This window comes from Capsicum annuum, chromosome 9, assembly GCF_002878395.1.
Source record: "Capsicum annuum cultivar UCD-10X-F1 chromosome 9, UCD10Xv1.1, whole genome shotgun sequence".
Taxonomy (NCBI): Eukaryota; Viridiplantae; Streptophyta; class Magnoliopsida; order Solanales; family Solanaceae; genus Capsicum; species Capsicum annuum.
In genome coordinates, this window is record NC_061119.1 from 7892371 (window position 1) to 7912803 (window position 20433).

Below are 20433 nucleotides of genomic sequence, written 5' to 3' on the forward strand. Positions count from 1 at the left end.
ATGAGCATCTCATACAACGTCTTCAATTCAAGACAATAGCATGGGGATCACGTTGAACATAAACTTAGAACATGAAATAGTCATTTAGGACTTATTATGTCATTAAAGCATGATTTCTATTCCCTTAGGTATTTTCACAAACACCTTACATGCACATCTTAGGCATAGGTAGATTCATCAAGATTACAAGTATTCAACCACCAATTTCACATATTTATACATTAAATACCACCATATCCTTACACAAAACATACAAAGATCCTATCTTAGGCATCATCAAACTCCAACCACATGAACATCAACCACCACCAACATAAACATCATAATACATAATTTAGAAGATGGTTTTTGAGCTTCATGGATGAAAGGAGTCCATGAATCAACTCACGCATACCTTAGAAGGAAGATTCTTGATGATTGATGGAGGAATTTCCTTGAAATTGGATCTTCAAGCTTAATTATGCAATCCTAGTTGTTTTTCTCCTTTAGTGCTCTTGGACGATGAACTTAATTTGTTAGTAGGGTTGTAATATAATTAGGAGCTATATATTTCGTAGGGTTAAGTTTAGGGACGTGTAAGGAGTGTTAAAAGACTTAATTACCCTCAAAATAACTCAAAACGGAGTGTTTAAGTCACTTGAAACCATAAGATATGCGCCGCATATGATATCGCCTAAATTTACATAGGCGCCACATATGATATCTCCTAATCTACATAGGCGCCGCATATTCTATCGCCTATATTTACATAGGCGCCGCATATGCTATCGCATATGCTTTCCAGTGGCCATGTCTGATTGGTTAGACAACGCACTCTACTTCGCAAAGCCATAACTCCTAGCTCGGGTGTCGGATTTTGATGAAATTGGTATCGTTGAAAAGCTAATTCGATTCTCTATAATTTGGTGGGTAGAAATATGCAGAAATACCACATTAACATTGAGTTATACTCATTCAAATATGACCCTTACAAAATCAAACACTAAAACTTGATAGATTCAAAAACTCTTAGTTTGTATTACCTTAAGTGACTCATATGAACATGTTTAACGCATCATAAGCTATCTTATCGCTAGGATACTCATTGTAAGTCATGTACTCAAGTATGAATCACAGGATAGGAGATTTCATATGTAGGAAAAATGGTTCGTCTCCTAGCTTAGAAACATGCGGGGTATTACAAAGCGTTTGTCCACTAGCTGATGTTGTCACAACAACTGCAATACCACTATCAAATGCTCTAAATGCTCACTCCAAGATACACTATAGACCAAGATGTCATCAAAGAAAGCCAGAACAAAGCAACACATATGTGGATGAAAAATTCCAGTCTTAGTAGCCTAAAATATTGAAGGGACGTTTGTCAATCCGAAAGGCATTACCAAAAATTCATAATGACCATCATGAGTACGGAAGGCTGTCTTAGCCACATCCTCTTTCTTGACCTTGATTTGATGATAACCTGACAACAAGTTTAATTTCCAAAAGACTTGAGCACCATGAATTCGTCAAACAACTCATCAATGGTTGGAATTGGAAAGAGATCACTGACTGTAATGGCATTGAGTGCTCGATAATCAACATAAAAGTGCCATGTGCCATCTTTCTTATGCACTAATAGCATCGATGATAAAAATGGACTATGCTGGGCTGTATCACTCCCTTCTCATGAATTTCTGCCACCATCTTCTCCAGGACCTATTTCTGAAAGTACAGGTACCTATATGGTTTAACAATCATTGGCTGCACCCCTGGAATAAGGTGTATTGAATGATATTGAACACGAGAAGGTGGCAATCCTGTAGGTTTCTGAAACACATCATCATATGACTCCAAAATACCCCTCATATCAGAGATTATTTCACCTGCACAATTTTCTTCAAGAGCAACCATTGACAATAAAAAAAAAGAAACAATAGCTTTAGTTGATGTCATACGCCTTAAGCTATGTAACTAGATCTGACAAGCATCTATGGTTGAATCCCTCTTCCATAACTACTTAGACCCCTATAAATTAAATTCAAATTCTCTTGTTTCATAATCAGTCACAACACGCCCCAATGTGGCCAAACATGCCACTCCAAGGACTACATCAGCGCCTTGTAAAGGTAAGACATAAAGATCCTCGACTAGAGTACACCCTTGAATTAGTAAGCGAACTTGCTTCACCATACCTTGGCACGATAGCCTTTGTCCATTTCCTACCATGACTGCAAAATAAGGAATGAGCTATACTTGGAGCTGAAGATGTTTCGCTGCACGTAGTTTCACAAAGTTATGAGTACTCTCTCCATTTACCAATACTTGGACAGGTGACCCATTTACTTGACCAGTGAATCGTAATGTGGAAGGGAAAATTTTCCCAGTTAAAGCATGATAAGAAATAGATGATTGCTCCTGTAATACTAAAGATTGTGATTCCTCGGCTACAAAATTATCAGCAACAAAAGGCTCCGGCAAGTTAGGACCCAAATCTGATCCATCAGTAAGTAAAAGGAGCTGTGGGGATTTGTTACATTTGTGTCCCGCCGAGTACTTCTCCTCACAAAAATAACATAGCTTGTGCTCACGGTGACTTTGGAGCTCTGCATGAGTGAGTCGTTTGAGAGGAGTACAACTTGAGAAAGATGGGTTTTGATATAGGGGTGTAACATTTGGGGTAGGCAAGAGGGGGGGGGGTTGTTCTGGGAAAAGCTGGCCTAACGGGTCCTTTCTCAGCTTGGATCCGTCGCTCGTGTATATAGGCTAAGTTAAGTGTCTTCTCATAACTCTTGGGATTATGGACCAAAACATAGTTCTTAATATCTTCACGAAGCCCAGAAATAAAGAGATGTACCATACGTTCATCATCCATGTCGTTGGTCTCGTTTGAAATGGCCTCAAATCTGGCCTGATAATCCGCGACACTGGTCGTCCACCAGAACTTCGCTAAGCATCCTTCAGCCTCTAACCCCTTTTTATGGAAACGGATCTGCACCTTCAACGCAAAGTGCTCCCAATCCACCAGTTTTTTATTCTGGAAAATCCACCTATACCACTCTAATGCATCTCTATCCAAATAAAAAGAAGCAAGTGACAAATATTGGACTTCTGCAATCCTATAAAAATCAAAATATCTCTCTGCTTGGAAGATCCAAGCCTCTGAATTTTCTCCACAGAATCAACCAAATTCCACTGAAGCTGGTTTGTGACGGAAGTGAGGAGCTACTGGAAAACGGTCATCATGTGCATCCCTCTCTGGGCGTTGGGTTTTGCTTCCCACCACTTCTATTAACAAAGAACGCATATCTGCGAGAATTGAGTCCTTCATACCCTGAACTGATTCTTCAACAAGTGATTTAAGTTTTTGGTTATCTATGGAAGAGCTTTGGATGAAAGCACCAATGAAACGAATAGGTACAACAAATAGTAACAACACTTGTATTAATAAGCCCCAACTCAACTTATAGCAGCAGCTTTTCTGTTTAAGTCTCTAAAATAAAAAATACAAGGAAATTTGCAGCTAAAAATTAATTAATGATAGAAGAAGAAGAAGAAAGTGAGGAAATTCGAGGAAATAGAGAGAAGATACTTTATGCTTCTTGTTTGTCAATTTTACCCTTCTTCACGTGAACTTGTCCCTTTCCAAACGTAATCTCCAAGTTGTTTAGGAGGAATCGACTTTCTATAAGTCCTACGTGGCAGTCCCATGTGCCCATCCCGCGTGGCATCCCATTTAGACATATTCTCATTTACAACATTGGCTTCTTCCTGCAAACAATCTTCCAATCGGGAATGAGTCTAAGCTTTCTTATTAAGTCACAAACACTATGCAGCGGCATGTTAAGATTGAACTTAGGAAAGATCCTGTTTAAAGCAATCATGATAGTTCTTTGGATCTGGTAAATCATCCTAGATGGGCAAATGTGTTTTTGTTCAATATCCATACTTGTATGCACTGAATGCTTTCCATATTTCCCAGATGATAACTATTGGGGTGATGTTGAGCATCTGTCTATGAACTCTGTTTCTAGAGTTTGTGTTCCACCAAGCTTGAGCAACATATCTGATGCTACGTGGATTAAAGTCCACTTCCATAGTGCTGGAGAAATGCATCCACACTTTTTTTTAGCAGCTTCTCCTTCCAAAAACACATGTGACATGGTCTCGTATTGAGAGTTAGTGCAACATTTACATTTATCAGTTAAATCAGTGAAGGTTTTAACAATAGGCAACTTACTAAGTAACAACCTCCAAACAATAAAGGAAGTTTTAAAAGGGGGACAGGAAGAAGTGGTAAGTTAAGTATCTCAATTTGGTAGTTTGCATGGCTATTTGTAATTTTAATATTCAATTTGGTAAAATACATCGTTGTAATATTCTGAAGTTCTATACATGTCAATTTGGACATATAATTTAGTGTGTTTTCATTATCCTAGTGCTTTTGTATGGTTCAAACAGTATCTTATGCAATGTAATGTATGCAACTAGCTAGATCCGCTCAAATAAACTAATCGTTGCAGAACTCGTTGAAGCGCTTTAATTAATAAAGTCAATCTTAATAATAACGAATAAAATAGTTGAAGTGCATAACAATTGGTTCTAATAAAAGATTCAAGTGCCTACAAATTTATTCGAATATATGATCCTTATAAATAAAAATCGTTCTTAATGATTCACACTCCTCAGCAATTGATTTATATAATAGTAGGCTAGTAATAGTTGATTTTGTATTGATTTCATGAGCAAATTAATGCAAATAATAGTTAGAACATAACGAAGTATTAGAAAGTACAGAACATTCAACATGGATACAATACTTACTATTAGACTAGCAAAAACAGAAAATAGATGAAATATACAAAATAAACTTTGATCCCCCAATGGGTTGGAAGCCCTCCATTAATAATTCTCCAAATGTTCAACATGTTGAATCTTGAGAGATAACGCCACAAGCTTTTGAATCAACCGCTAATACTCCAGTCTGAATGTCTTCTAAGAACTCAACTCGTAAACCTTCACAAGATACGTGAAGTTCTTGACAACTTGTGCGAGAAGGCGATTTACGATCACTAACTTGAATTTTTCCACTTAGGTTAACAGAAAATCTTGTGGTCTGACCAGAAGCAAAGTCATCAGCAATAGATGTACCAATCCAGTATGCATATGGCTCAGGCAGAGCTGCAAACGTCGAATCAATTGAGGTTTGAGCTTTTGTATGTTGATAAAATTTACCAGATACATTAGCACTCCAGAGAATGGTGTTGCTATAGGATATGTTGACTTTGAGATCATTGTAATAGAAATCATAATCACTATTAGGGTTTTGGACTGAGAAAGTTAGGTTCCAATTGTTAGGGTTGTGCAAAATCAAGGGATGAACATAGCGAGTTAATACAGAAAACGAAGAGTGTGACACAGACTCAATTTGGAATTTGGGATTATGAAGCACCATAGTAGTATCCTCACGATGATGAACATAGAACACGCGAAAAGTTAGAGTAACCCCGAGCGCTATAGCTAATGCAAGTAACAAAATCTGTAATGCCATCTCGCACTTAGACTTTTTCGTGGAATCAATAGATGTTGCACCCTTTGTAATCGATTTGTCCACTTGATTTTCCCACAGAGTGGAATCAATAGTGGTAGTTTTCAACATACTTGATTTCTTCTCCATTTGATTCACAAAAGAAATCTTGACAAAAAGTTATAGGAGAATTTTAATGAAGTAGAAGGTGTATTTAGTAATCAGTAAACTTGTTAATGCAGAAGATATAGTTTTAGCTTAATGTGTGAGTGTTATATATAGAATTGAAAAAAAAAAATCATTATTCTTATGGGAAAAGGATTAGGGGAAATTTTTATCGGTAATATAATAAGTTTAGGATAAAAGAACTTTGAAATTTATGTGTTGGATTTATTTGATTTTAATGCATAAAGTGTTTTCTTTACGAAAAAGAAACGTTTTTCCTAAATGTATTCTACTTGGATTTAATATTTTGGGAAACTTTTTCTAAAACCCAAATCATTTTTTGTCCTTTTTTTCTTTTCTCTACTTTTTTTTACTTTCCAAAGAAAAACACATTCTAACCTTCAATTTATCCCACTTCATCTAGGAAATATGTACTACTACTAATTAGGACGTTTGTTGAACTGTAGTTCGTGAAAATTAATTACAAAAAGGACAAAGAATTAATATCGCAACTAGTAGAAAGGTTAATATGTTTAACGAAATATTATGAAGATCAAAATTAGAATTTGCTAACATTTAAGGGACTAAAAACACAAATTGGCCAGGTAATTTTCATAGTACTATTTTCTTTAAAGGAACTCTCCAAAAATTAGTAACATATTTTTGTCAACCTAAATTCATGTATACTACGAGCTTTGCAGCAGCTGAAGACGCGACGACCAGTCACAAGGAGCGGGGAAGACAGGTGGAGAGTTAATTCCGGTGGAAATTGTGGTGGCGGAGGAGGAACTGGCGGTGGTTTGGGTGGTGGAATTAACGTTTGGTATAGGTACAAACTAATGAAGGTTTTGAAGATCATCACTTGAGAATGATTCCTCCACAAAATTTGACAGTCATTCTAGCTCAGCTACTTGATCATACTGTTAAAAACAAAAAAGAAAATCCTCAGTTAATTCCATTGATTTTTCATAATTTCAACTAAAAATCAAACTTTATGAATTTTTGGACTCCATATTCAACACTATTGTAAAACGATGCATGAACTTTTTTTTTTTTTTGCGTTTAACACGTGATTAATTTCTTAATTTAGAGCTTGACTGATTCAGAATCGCGTGAGAAAGTCATGTAAAATGCTGTCCAATCTCTAACAATTTTATGTTGGGTTCAAAGTATATGAAAAGTGTGAATGAAAAATGGAGGAAACCAAGTGGAAGGAAAAATAGAGAAGAAAAACACTAAAATGGAAAGTATACTCTAAAATGAAAAATATACTATTTTTCTCACATTGGTGGGAGAATGTGACTTTCAAGTGTTTATATTAAGAAACATTTATTCCACTTGGTAAGTGAGGCAAGAAACAAGAGATGCCTTGCGCCGTCGTTGTCTTCGCTTGGCTTCGGATCGATGAGATCTATTTTTTTGGACAAAATTTATTTGACAGAAATTTAATTCGAAGAGAAAATATAAATGCGGTAAATTTTCTGTGTTTTGATCCTCTAGTTATATGCATGCATGCAGTGTTTCGAACTGATGATCCAAAAGGATGCACTGTTTCGAACTGATGCTTCAGAAGGATGCACTGTTTCAAATTGATGCTTCGGAAGGATGCAATCCTTCAACGAAATGACACACTGATTCATGTAATGGTCTGCCTGTTTTAAGTGAACCATTGCCACTTTTCAGAAGAGGCATATGAAAGCTATATAAACATGCTTTCATCCACAGGTTTATACACGAATTTTCTAAAATACAAACTCTCTTCTTGTCTTCAAAAACATTCTGTGTGATCAATCAAACTGTTGAGTGAGTTCGTTGAATTCAACAATTTGAGGTACGCTATTGTTCGGATTGAAGGTTATTTTATCCTGAGAGGAGGATTCCATAATCTTGGGTACAGTAAGGGAAATTATTCCTTAAGGACACTCCGTGAAGTCGGGGGAACTTGGCCTTACAAATTCTATTTCATCTATTTTCTGAAAATAAACACACTTCTTAGATAGATTATTCATAATCTAGTGTTGAAGGTATTAGGTGACTTCAAAAGTGTTCTTGTCTTAGACTTGAACTATAGTCGAAGTTTGTGTTGTATGTATACAGATTCTTGTACCCGTACACCATAAAAAAAATAACAATCTTAAGGAATAATCTGCAAAATCTGTATTGCTTGTTTTTGGAGATTAAAGCTTTAAGCTTTCTACTCCGTTTGAACTTAACTAGTGATTCAAAGACATAAAATTTTCATCACAAGTTAAAGATCACTCGGTTGACGATTGGAAGTCATAAAAACTTCATTGTTAACTAGAAACAAGAAGAAGAGTTTAAAGTTGCTTAACTTTATAAGTAGTACTCTGAAAATACTAAATTTTATTGTCTTGTGGTGACAGAAAAAATGACTAACAAAAGTTAAATGCAAGATGCGGTTACGACTGTGGGGGCAACTAGTATTGCCTCAACAAGTCGAGCAAATGCTCCACAACCAATGGCACTTGCGGAGAAGCACGAAAAATTTATGGGCATTGACTTTAAGCGATGGCAGCAAAAGATGTTCTTCTACCTCACAATACTATGTCTTCAAAGGTTCACTAGTGAGGATGCTCCTGAGGTGCCCTAGGGAACCTCAGACAAAGAGTGTTTCATAATTGTAGAGGCTTGGAAACACTCGGACTTTCTTTGTAGGAATTATATATTGAGTGGTCTCTAAGACGACCTCTTCAATGTTAACAGTGGAACTAAGACATCGAAGGAATCGTGGGGGGCACTAGAACGAAAATATAAGACAGAGGATGCGGGAATTAAGAAATTCTTTGTTGCAAGGTTCCTGGACTTTAAAATGATAGATAACAAATTGGTTGTCTCTCAAGTGCAGGAATTGAAAGTAATCATCCACGATCTCCTAGCGGAAGTATATCTTTAAAAAATACCTTAGTTGAATAAATTGAAAATGTTCTTAGTACTCAAATAAACTGTTGTGTAGGTTTGATTGAAAATGATGCATTTCAAGTAGCATCGATCATTGAAAAGCTACCACCTATGTGGAAAGACTTCAAAAACTACTTGAAGCACAAACACAAGGAGATAACTGTCGAAGATCTTATTGTCCAACTGTGTATTGAAGAGGATAATAAGGCTGCCAAGAGAAGGCCAAAAGGGAATTCTACAATTAATGGAGCACATATTGTAGAAGATGACCAAAACAATTCTAAAAAAAGGAAGAAAGTTGAACAAGGAAGCAATCAACCCAAAAAGAAATTCAAGGAAAAGTGCTTCAACTGTGGCAAGATTGTCCATAAGTCCACGGATTGCCGTTCCCTTAAGAAAGGTAAGAAAAAGGACCAAGTAAATATGATTGAGTTCAACAAAGAATGTGATGATCTGTGTGCTATGTTTTCAGAATGCAACTTGGTGGAGAATCCTCGAGAGTGGTGGATGGATTCTGGTGCCACCCGCCATGTTTGTACCAACAAAGAGTTGTTTTCGTCATTCACTCCAGCTCAAGTAGAAGAAATGATCTACATGGCTAACTCCGCTACGGCCAAGGTAGAAGGAACAGGAAAAGTGGGCTTGGAAATGACTTCAGAAAAGGTCTTGACACTTAACAATGTCTTGTACGTTCCGAAATTATGTAGGAACTTGATTTCTATTTCACTTCTAGACAAGAACGGATTCAAATGTGTAACCGTTTTTGGAAAAATTGTAATTAGCAAAAGAGAAGTGTATGTAGGAAAAGGCTATCTCACCGAGGGCCTTTATAAGATGAATGTAATGAATGTTGAAACCAATAAAAGTTCAAATTCTTCTTACTTGCTTGAGTCTTATAATTTGTGGCATGAACGTTTAGGCTATGTTAATTACAAAACATTACGAAAACTGATTAACTTAGAGGTTTTGCCAAACTTTGAGTGCAATAAATCAAAGTGTCAAACGTTTGTGGAATCAAAGTATGCAAAGCATCCTTATAAGTTCGTTGAAAGGAATTCCAATCCCTTAGACTTAATACACACTGACATATGTGATATGAAGTCAACACCATCACGTGGTGAAAAAAAGTATTTCATAACTTTTATTGACGATTGCACTAGATATTGTTATGTCTACTTGCTAAATAGTAAGGATGAAGCAATAGATGCGTTTAGGTAATACAAAACTAAAGTAGAAAATCAGTTAGAGAAAAAGATAAAAATGATAAGAAGTGATAGGAACGGAGAATATGAATCTCCCTTCGCCAAAATATGTGTAGAAAATGAAATCGTCCATCAAACTACAGCCTCGTATTCACCTTAATCTAATGGAATTGCGGAAAGAAAAAATTAAACTTTGAAGGAAATTATGAATATCTTACTGATAAGTTTTGATTTACCGCAAAACTTGTGGAGAGAGGCTATCCTTACAGCCAATCGTATACTCAATCGAGTTCCCCATAGTAAGACATAATCAATTCCTTATGAAAAATGGAAAGGAAGGAAACCCAACTTGAAATAGTCGATTGAAGTTGATCCAAGTTTTGACGCTCACTAAAACTTGAACGATAGAAAAGCTTTCAACTTGTCCTTGAGTTAAGGGAACTTTATGATATTGACTCATGCCCAACTAGATTCACACACTACATAGATGATTAACACACTATATTTTCATTGGAGTTATGACTTTTGGAATATCTACGCGTAGGAAAGACGATTTACGTTCTAGCCCAAATTTGCGGGTCGTTACAATAAATGTGCTTACATTAAAGACACTCCAAATCACCAAGTCATTTGGATGATATGTTGATCATCAGTAGTGACATTTCTGACATAAATGCAATGAAACAAATGCTTGAGAGTAAGTTTGACATGAAAGACCTTGGAATTGCGGATGTGATCTTAGGAATAAGAATACATAGAACTCCATAAGGTTTGGCATTGTCACAGTCTCATCATATCAAAAAGGTACTTGACAAATTCAAGTATATGGAATTTGGTATTACCAAGACTCCGTTGGATGTGAGCTTTGTACTTCGAAAGAATGAAGGTAAAAGTGACTCACAATTGGAGTACGCAAGAGTATTGGGATGTTTAATGTATATAATGAACTGTACACGACTAGACATAGCATGCACTATTATTAAGTTGAGTCGATACACGAGTAATTCCAACAAAACTTATTGGATGGCAATGCAAAAAGTTTTAGCGTATCTTAAATACACTCAAGACTATGCTTTGCATTATAATAAATACCTCGTGGTACTTGAAGGATATAGTGATGCAAATTGGATCACCAGATCGAATGAAGTAAAATCCATAAGTGGATATGTATTTACTATCGGTGGAGGAGTGGTTTCTTAGAAATCATCCAAACAGACATGTATTGCTTGCTCTATAATGGAATCTGAATTTATCGCATTGCATAAAGCTGGTGAAAAAGAAGAATGGCTCAGGAATTTCTTGGAAGATATTCCTTATTGTCTCAAACCAGTGACACCAGTATGTATACACTGTGATTGCCAAGCAGCAATAGGTAGGACATGGAGCATGATGTACAACGGTAAATATCGTCACATACGACGAAGGTATAATGCCGTTAGAGAACTTCTCTCTAGTGGAATTATCACTATTGACTACATAAAGTAAAAGAATAATGTGTCGGATCCACTTACAAAAGGCCTATCTAGAGAAGGAGTGGAAAGGACATCCAAGGGAATGGGTTTAAGGCCTAGAACAAGTTAACATGGCGGTAACTCTACCTAGAAGACTGGAGATCCCAAGAGCTAGGTTCAAAGAGATCGAACAAATTTGTGTCTGACAGGTTCAACATTGTCAATTACCCAACCCATTCTCATGATGTAGACAATGTTTTGTAAACAAAGATAAGACTTAAGGTGAAAAGTCTTTTAATGATTATCTAAATTTGGCAGATTTGACCAAATAGTTTACTTTACAGGATTGAATGTTTAGAAATCATCTATGTGAGGGCGAAGTGGAAGCCGCTTCAAGGAGAATGTTAGTAAAGGCCTATTCTCTAAGCTCTCATGAAACCGAAACGTGTTCATGGCTGAAAAGAACAAAATTATGAGAACCATAAAAAGTGAAAGGCTGGTTGTATGACATGTATTGTCTAGGTATACATTAAAGTTCGTCAGTTCAAAGATATCAAATCTACCGATTGACTGAGTACATTCGATACATGTTTACTACAGAAAGTTCAAAAGGAAATCTACTTATCCAGATGCAATTAGTCCTTGCTGTATCGTTCTTCAAAAGATATCCATTCCTCATTCATGTGGGGGATTGTTGGGTTCAAAGTGTATATGTGAATAAAAAATGGAGAGAAAATAGTGGAGAGAAAGAGAGACACCAAATTAGAAAGTGTACTCTAAAATGGAGAAGTTCACTAATTCTCCCACATTGGTGGGAGAAGGGAACTTTGGAGTGTTTTTAATAAGAAACACTAACTCTACATGGATAGTGAGGCAAGAACAAGGTGGTGCCTTACGCCGTTGTCGTCGCTCGCTCGGCTCGGCTTCGACTTCGAATTTGGATCAATCGATGAAATCTATCTTTTTAGACAAATTTTATTTGAAACTTATGTTATTTATTCAAGTGCGGGCGCAATTGTGATGCCATGCAAACGCATACACAATGTATCACGAAGGGATGTGGCCCTTTGAGGGAAAAGGCACACTATTTTGCATTGTAGGATGACCTGCGGGCGCAGACACATCACAGGTACTCAACTTGTGGTGCAGATATAGCGCAGAAGCTACTGGAATTTGGAAAATGTCACCTGCGGCCATAGATCAGGTGCAGGTCCAGCACAGACTGGGCGCAGGGACGTGACTGCTACTGAATAGGTGCCTTTCTACTGAACCAATGCATCCTTTTTTAAAGGACACATTTAAGGCTATAAATACTTGATATATTCCTCAGGTATAGATATAATTTTGACAGCAAAAACACTCTTCTTCTATACAAAAACTCTGTGTGATCATTAAGATGTTGAGTGAGTTCGACGAATCCAACAATATGAGGTATCGCTATTATTTGGATTGAAGGCCATTTTATCCTGGGAGGAAGATTTCATAACCTCGGGTACAATTAGGGAAATTATTCCTTAAGGACACTCCGTGAAGTCGGGGGACTTGGCTTTAAAAATTCTGTTTCATCTCATTTCTGAATTATAACATACTTCTTGGATAGATTATTCATAATCTTGTGTTGAAGGTGTTAAGGAACTTCATAAGTGTTCTTGTCTTAGAATTGAATTTGTATTGAAGTTATTGTTGTATATATAAAAATTTTTGTACCCGAAAACGTACAAAATAACAGAAACATGCTACCCTTTAATAGGCGTAATTTAGGATTTAGATAGAGTAGCTTTCAATCTAGGGTTTAGGGTAGAGTAGCCTCTAAAAACCCTAGCATGATTGGGCTCATCTTGTAGAGTTCAACAAATTTTTGATGTCTGGAATCTCATATTTACTTATTTTCTTGCCTAATTTGCATTGCTTATCTGTTGCATAATTTGTCTTACCGATCAAAGCTGGATTAGGATAGGTTCTAGTGAAATTTTCTTGAAGAGATTTCGGTGATATGAGAATGATTATTATTGGGGACAAGTCAAGAGCTCGTCGGTCCCCATGAACAAGGCAAGGACTAGTGTCCGATGACATGGATAAAAGGATAAAAAAGACAGATACACCAGATATAATCATACAAATAGTTTAAATGCAATAGAGGAATATTAGCTGATACCACTAATGGTTTTTCCATGTGGTCAGTAATCATTGGTCGAGGTACTTTAGAGTTTGAGTGGAGTCTCCCAATTGGCTAATGCCTCATTTTGTATCCTATAAATAAACTATTTCTGTTACTTACAGACTTCTGATTCCGAGGAATACAACATCAATATATTTATATTCTTGTGCTCTAATTTTTCTTTAAGTTTTTGCCTTTATTTATTTATTGAATCATCCTCGAATAGAAAGCCAAAATTCTCATACAATATATTATCAAGTTCTTATGCTTCATATGACTTTTATTTATTTTATTATCTTTAGCTCGTCTTTTATTAATCGGTTTCATAATATTTAACTGCGAATAATCAAATCTAACAAGTTAAACTAAGAAGCATGTCATTGAACTCATACAAATTCAGTTAAACGATATTTCTAACAAACAAGCACGATTCCCTAATTGTGGTGCGCAATGCGCTTTGGGGGATTTTTTGACATTTATTCTTGTGACTTTAAAAAGTACTTAGGTCTCTTTTGCTGATTTTCTGCGCCCCTAACAGTAACTGAGCAATTCTGAAGACAATATAAATTATGCTTTACAAATTATGTAATCTTGAAAAATTGACAGGTTATCTGCGATAGTATGAAAAAGTAACCTGATAAATAAAAAATTCTTATGTTATAATATATTCACTCACATCATCATCCTTTACAGGAAAAGATTCGTTTTTGGGTGGACAAGTTATGCGGTTACCTTACTTTGAACGCCATTTAGATTTATGAGAAGGTGTAAACCTTTTTAATTTAGTGATGTTGGGTTAATTGTTTGGCGTTAAGACCAATTCTTGTAAAAATACCTTTTATGGCGTAGAAATTTCAACCAAATAGCTAGAGATCTCCATTCATTTTGTTTAGCAACGTGAGGAAATAAAATTACTCAAGGTAACGTACAATAGATTTTGAAATCATTCGGTCAGAATTTGATTCTTTCAGAAAGAATTTATAAATTTCACATGTGGTCAATGGTAGATACTTCCAAAGGTCACACATATCATATTTTCTTCTGATATTTATTAAAATAGATAGTGGTAAATATAGAGACAAGAAAAATAAAAATTAGAACATAATGAAGTAGCCTAATTAACGTTGAAGATTTTGTAGCTTGAGTTTCGCCAAGAGAGAGGCAGTGGCGAATGTAGAGTATAGTATTCACTAATTTTTGCATAAATCTTATACTTCTATCAAGCAATTCATACAATATACTATATAAATTTATAACAGTGAAATCAACTATAATTATTGCATATTAATATAATTGAGATCACTAAAGCAACATATAAATTTTAAATCTTAAATGCGCTTGTGATTAGAGATCATCTCTAATGAACTTCAGCTCCTTAAGGACATGTGCAATGTCCATGCGTGCTTCTGCCGACTCCATAGAGCAAGCAATCCCGATTCTAAACACTGAACACAGGCACTTCTCCGTCCTTATAACATTTTTATTTTCAAGGCAACGGTCAACTAGTGTAGGATCACAAACATTCAATACTTGTTCAGGTATGTCCATCTTCACAAAATCATGAAGGTTTAGGCCATCCTTGAATATTTCATCTGTGGGGCTCTTTCCTGTAAATGTTTCCAACACTAGAATTCCATAACTGTACATGTCACCATAGGTTGACAACTTACTCCCTGCCGCATATTCTGCATGGTACGTATATATTAATTAATTTTTATTAAAAAAAAAAAAAAGGAAAATCTTGGTATATAAGATCCGCAAACTTATCTGAAAAATGAATTTAATAAGTTATATATATCATCAATGTAATATAACATGTTACTCACCATTTATTCTAGGTTATTTAATCAATGTTATTTCGTATTTTCCTTCCGGTGTCTCTTAGTTTGAATAAACATCGAGTTTAAAAAACAAGGACAATTTTCCAATATTGTGAATTTTAAACTTAAAGAAAACTCTTTATAATGTGTTGAAATATTCTTAATCTGCATCTCGTGCTTAAAGAGTTAGTAAATATAAAAAGTGATCATTCTTTTTAAATAGAGATTAAAAAGAAAAGTACAAATTAAGTTGAACTAAAAATATTGAATAAAATTACCTATGATTAAGTGATCTGATAGTATAAATATTGAGTATATCGTGAACTGTTAAAAGTCAATCTCATAAAAAAAAAAAAATAAGCATTAAAAAGTGCAGAAGGCTTTGGGCAGCCAGAGGGAATACTTACCCGGCGGTATATATCCTAGCGTCCCTTTTACTGTGCTAGAGCTGCTCTGTACATGTGTGGCGGCATCAGCTTGCGTAAATCTTGCCAATCCAAAGTCACCTAAATGAGCAACAAATTCTTCATTCAAAAGCACGTTACTCGGTTTGAGATCGCAATGTATTAATGGCATTCCAGATTGATTGTGTAGATAATCCAATGCACTGGCCACATCTATCACAATAGCCAGCCTTTGTTTAATGTTTAAATTACTTCTTGGCTGCTTATGATTCTCCTCATCCGTAGTACTATTCTTCCAACAACTTTGGTGCAACCAATTGTGCAGATTACCATTGATCATGAGCTCATAAATTATGGCCTTAAAATCATGACCTTGGTGATCAATACTTGAACAACAAGTTAAAAGCTTCACCAAGTTTCGATGTCTGATATGCCTCAGTGCTTCACACTCAGCAACAAAGGACTTGCTAGCTCCTTTCATTTGAAGTTTCAGTACCTTTACAGCAATCTGCTTAATTCCATCAACTGATTCATCTAAAATGCCTTTGTATACAGAGCTAAAGTTCCCCCAACCAATCAAATTCTCCAGAGAGAAGCCATTCGTTGCTTTCTGAAGGCCTTGGTAAGTCACTCTGGGGATTACTGCATCCACAACCGTCGAACCCTGATTATCAGCAACCCTCTGCTTTCTTTTTATATTATACCGCCAAAGAAGGATTGCCACTGCTGTGATGCCCACGATGCCTCCAACAACTAATGCTATGATCAAAATCATCATTCGAGATGATTTTCCAGAACTTGGATCCTTTTTTGGGCATTTTGGTAGCTTGAACTCTGGAATGCCTCCGCAAAGCTTATTATTCCCAGTAACTGAGAATCTACTTTTGTTTCTGAAAACTCCATCTGATGGTAACTCGCCCTCCAAATCATTGTAGGACAAATTCAAGTACTTCAAGGATCTGAGACTAGCAAAAAAGTCAGGTATCTTACTCACAAATTTGTTGTGTGAGAGATCAATGAATTCAAGACTTGTCAAAGAACTTAAGGATGGAGGGATAGCTCCTTGGAGATAATTATTATCGACATAGAGCTCTGTTAAGCTTGTCAATATTTTGAAGCTGCTTGGTATTTCACCAGATAAGTTGTTGTTGGAGAGGCGCAAATAGACCAAGTTTTTCAAGCGAATAGTGCTGTTTACAGACGCCGCCAGTGAACCCGTGATGTGGTTTCTTGATAAGTCTAGGTGTAGAAGTGCCTCTGGGAGCTGCAAAATCTCTTTTGGTATTTCGCCGCTAAGATGATTCCTGCTGAGATTCAGGAGGGACAGAAACTTGATCTTTCCGAGACTGGATGGTATAGAACCATGCAAATTATTTGCCCCAAGGCTGAGTTTAGACAGCATTGTCAAATTCCCAATGCAAGATGGGATCTTCCCTGACAATTGGTTGTCACTGAGGTGCAACTCATTTAGCAGCTCCAATTCTCCAATAGAATCAGGAATTTCCCCGGTGAGATGATTTTGCTGCAAAGAGAGTTCCAGCAAGCTGTGAAGTTGCGATATCTCTACTGGAATGATTCCATGGATAAGATTTCTTGACATGGTTAAGTACAAAAGGCTGGACATATTGCCAAAGTATCGCGGAATAACTCCTCCAAATTGATTGTCATCGATCTGGAGAATTTGCAGGGCGGAACAATTTTGCAAGAAAGACATGAAAAGCAAGCCATCTAGCTTGCCTTTTCCAAGACGATTTTCACTAAGTCCTAGCCAATACAAATTTTTGGAGCTTCCAAAGCTAGGGACCTCTCCACTGAAATTGTTGGTGTCAACAGCAAAAAGTTTAAGATTTGTCAGGTTTGATACTGATGCAGGAAGCAGTCCAGTTAGTTGATTTGCCCCCAGATTAAAAACCTCTAGTTTTGGAAGTGTGAAGCCCATGCTTGATGGAATGGGTCCCTCGAGTTGATTAAGTGATAACTCAAGATTGCGCAATGATGACAAATTGAAAACTAATGCAGGGATGGCTCCAGAGAGATTATTTTTGGCAAGTTCAAGAATCTGTAAATTTCCTAGATTTCCAAGAAAATCTGGCATGGTTCCATGGAAATTATTTGCTAGTAGGCTGATCACTCGAATCGAAGAAAAGTTGCCAAAACAAGATGGGATCTCTCCGGACAAATTGTTGAAGAAAACGTGCATCTCCTCAAGCTTATTCAACGATGCAAACTCCACAGGAATGTTGCCCTTTAGTTTATTCCTACCCAAATGAAGCATGATCAATTTTGAGCAACGTGAAATGTTCCTCGGTATTTCACCAGAAAATGAGTTATTTCTGAGAACTAATGTTTGCAATCTTGATAGTTTGCCAATCTCTTGGGGGATTTGTCCGGTAAAACTGTTGTTGTCAAGCCTGAGTTGGCGCAGAAAACTTAGATTCCCTACTGCTGGGGACAATGTACCCACCAATCTGCTAGACCGTAGGTCCATCGTGATGACACGCTGGTCATGTCTGCGACCACAAGTTATTCCAATCCAATTGCAGAAATGGGTAGATTCGTTCCATGAAGATGTAATGCTTAGTGGGTCGGAGATAATTCCTTTCTTGAAGGAAAGCAATGCTAATTGATCCGTAGTATTTCCAAAAATTTTTGAAGATGAAATTAGGTGAGCATAATGAAAGAGTATGGAGGAGGAGAGGAGGATATAGGAGCAAACCAAGTGAAAAATGGCAGTGTCCATTATTCTTAAAGAAAATGTGATTTTTGGACTTAAAAGTAAAAGTGATTTTTGGTTCATGTAAAGATGTGTTTCGTTACGTACTAACAGTAGTTGATTTTACCTTCAATTTATAGCGAATGATCGAGTTCTAAGTTAGTACAGCATATTGTTCTTTCAGTCTTTTGTATAACTGTATTAATGTGTATCCATTTTTTTCCTGATATTGAATACATAGCATTAAGTAGTCAACTACTCGACGAATAACAAAAAGTACAAATTGTGGGGCTAACCTTGTCCAAAAATACTGTAATTAACATAATGGGACATCGTCGGATTAAATCCAGATGAGCTTTTCAAAAGGTTTCAAACCATTAAAAGTATCTCTACAACTGACTTGTAACTCCTTGTTTTTTTAGTTATCAATGTGGGACTTCATGAATCCATCCAACGAAGTTCCACATGCCCATTACTTCATGAATTTATCAAGAGATTAACTGTGTGCGACACCCACATCAACCAAGTATTTACGATCACAATAGGCCACTGATTTTTGTTATATGTGTCTCCAAAATTACGATAAGGATAGTAATCAGTCATCATAGACAGGCAAAGGCACTAATTGGGACCTCGCACCATTATTTCGCCCTCTCCATACTCGTCTTGTTGAATTATTGGTTCTGCTATCAATAATTGGGCTCATGAGCTTATATGGAGATTGACCATATGTCACCCACATCATTCGAGTTTTTATTCTTTTTTTGTGTGTATGTATGTGTCTCCAAGCCACAGGTGAAGTTCGTAAATCATTCAGTAAACAGATAAAAAGAGTATGTTCTCATGTCACTATATTCTGCTAATTACATATTTGTGTCGTCAAATTAGACTAAATAACCCAAAAGATATTACTTTATGATTAGGACTCGTACACATATAACCCAAAAGATACTACTTTATGATTAGGACTTGTACACATATTATAGCTAATTGCAAAAGCTTCGCCTCTAGACAGATGCATGTGGAATCAATAACTGATTTTTAGTATGTAGTCATTTCAGAATTTTTCTCAAAAAAAATGATATTTTCTATTTTTAGTGATAATGTAATTTAAAATTGCTCATTTTATTCCTAATGAGATGATTTACGGCCACAAAAGTTTTCATGGCTTATTTTAGACTAGACGTTTTAAAAGTCTTTTATTTTATTTAAACTCTATGCTCAGTCAATCACATTCATGTAAATTGGGATGAAAAAAGTATGGGGATCTGATTTGAACCCGTCAATTCCACCGAGACGAATTTATAAGAACCTTATAACACACTAGGAGAAAGTGATAGCTGAGACAAGAATAAGTCTTCGTCAACGTAACTCTAAAATTCCTAGTAATTCATGTATTCTGCACCGTTATGACCTGTAGTTTTCTGTTGTTCTTTTCTATATATATGAAGTCTTCGTCAACATAAGTTTCTAGTAATTTTTTAATTTTCTGCATTACCCTTTATGATACGTCAGCATCAGTAGTGTTTGTTGGATTTGTGGTCACAAGACAGTCGTGCCTATTTAGTTGGAGAATTTTATTTGGTATCGAAGAAACTAAAATATTTTTAGTATGTCGAAACTGTTTTACCATCAAAACATAAAATTCTGAATAATTTTTCTGGATTTATTAGTTGGACATAAACTAAGGGACAATCATATAAAGCGTAAAATAAAGTATAAAGATAGTGTTTTCATGAACGTTTTTAGATAAATAAGCTTCGGTTGGTGAAACAAGTCTTATTATTAAATCCATGAGATCAAGGTGAGAGCTCAATCTAACACGAAATTACTGAAAGCCATAACTGGGAGTGAAAGAGGGAAAACAGATAGAATGTGTGTTTTGAAATTGCAAAAAAGAGAACTCACACTCTTCCTTTCGTTGATGAGTATATACATATATATATATATATACAACACTCTTCCTTTCGTTGATGAGTATATACATATATATATATATATATATACATATATATATATAATCCTAATGCTAAGGTGATCCAGCTTGGCATCACCTGAAAAATATCTAGAAACAATCGTAATTACCTAATTGTCA

General features: G+C 36.0%; 1 protein-coding gene across 1 annotated transcript; it reads right to left on the reverse strand.

Moving 5' to 3' along the window:
- Positions 1 to 14566: 14566 nt before the first annotated feature.
- Positions 14567 to 19498, reverse strand: LOC107841702 (probable LRR receptor-like serine/threonine-protein kinase At3g47570). Its single transcript, XM_047396059.1, has 2 exons — positions 15629 to 19498; positions 14567 to 15086 (listed from the first exon to the last, which is right to left on the reverse strand). Exons 1-2 carry the CDS (start codon positions 18420 to 18422, stop codon positions 14746 to 14748), a joined length of 3135 nt encoding a protein of 1044 aa, XP_047252015.1. The 5' UTR covers positions 18423 to 19498; the 3' UTR covers positions 14567 to 14745.
- Positions 19499 to 20433: the final 935 nt, after the last annotated feature.

Coding starts and splice junctions, on each gene's coding strand:
- LOC107841702 (XM_047396059.1), bottom strand. CDS start 18,422: ATGAACCAAAAATCACTTTTACTTTTAAGTCCAAAAATCACATTTTCT. Junction 15,087..15,628: donor GCTAGGATATATACCGCCGG/GTAAGTATTCCC, acceptor CGTACCATGCAG/AATATGCGGCAGGGAGTAAG.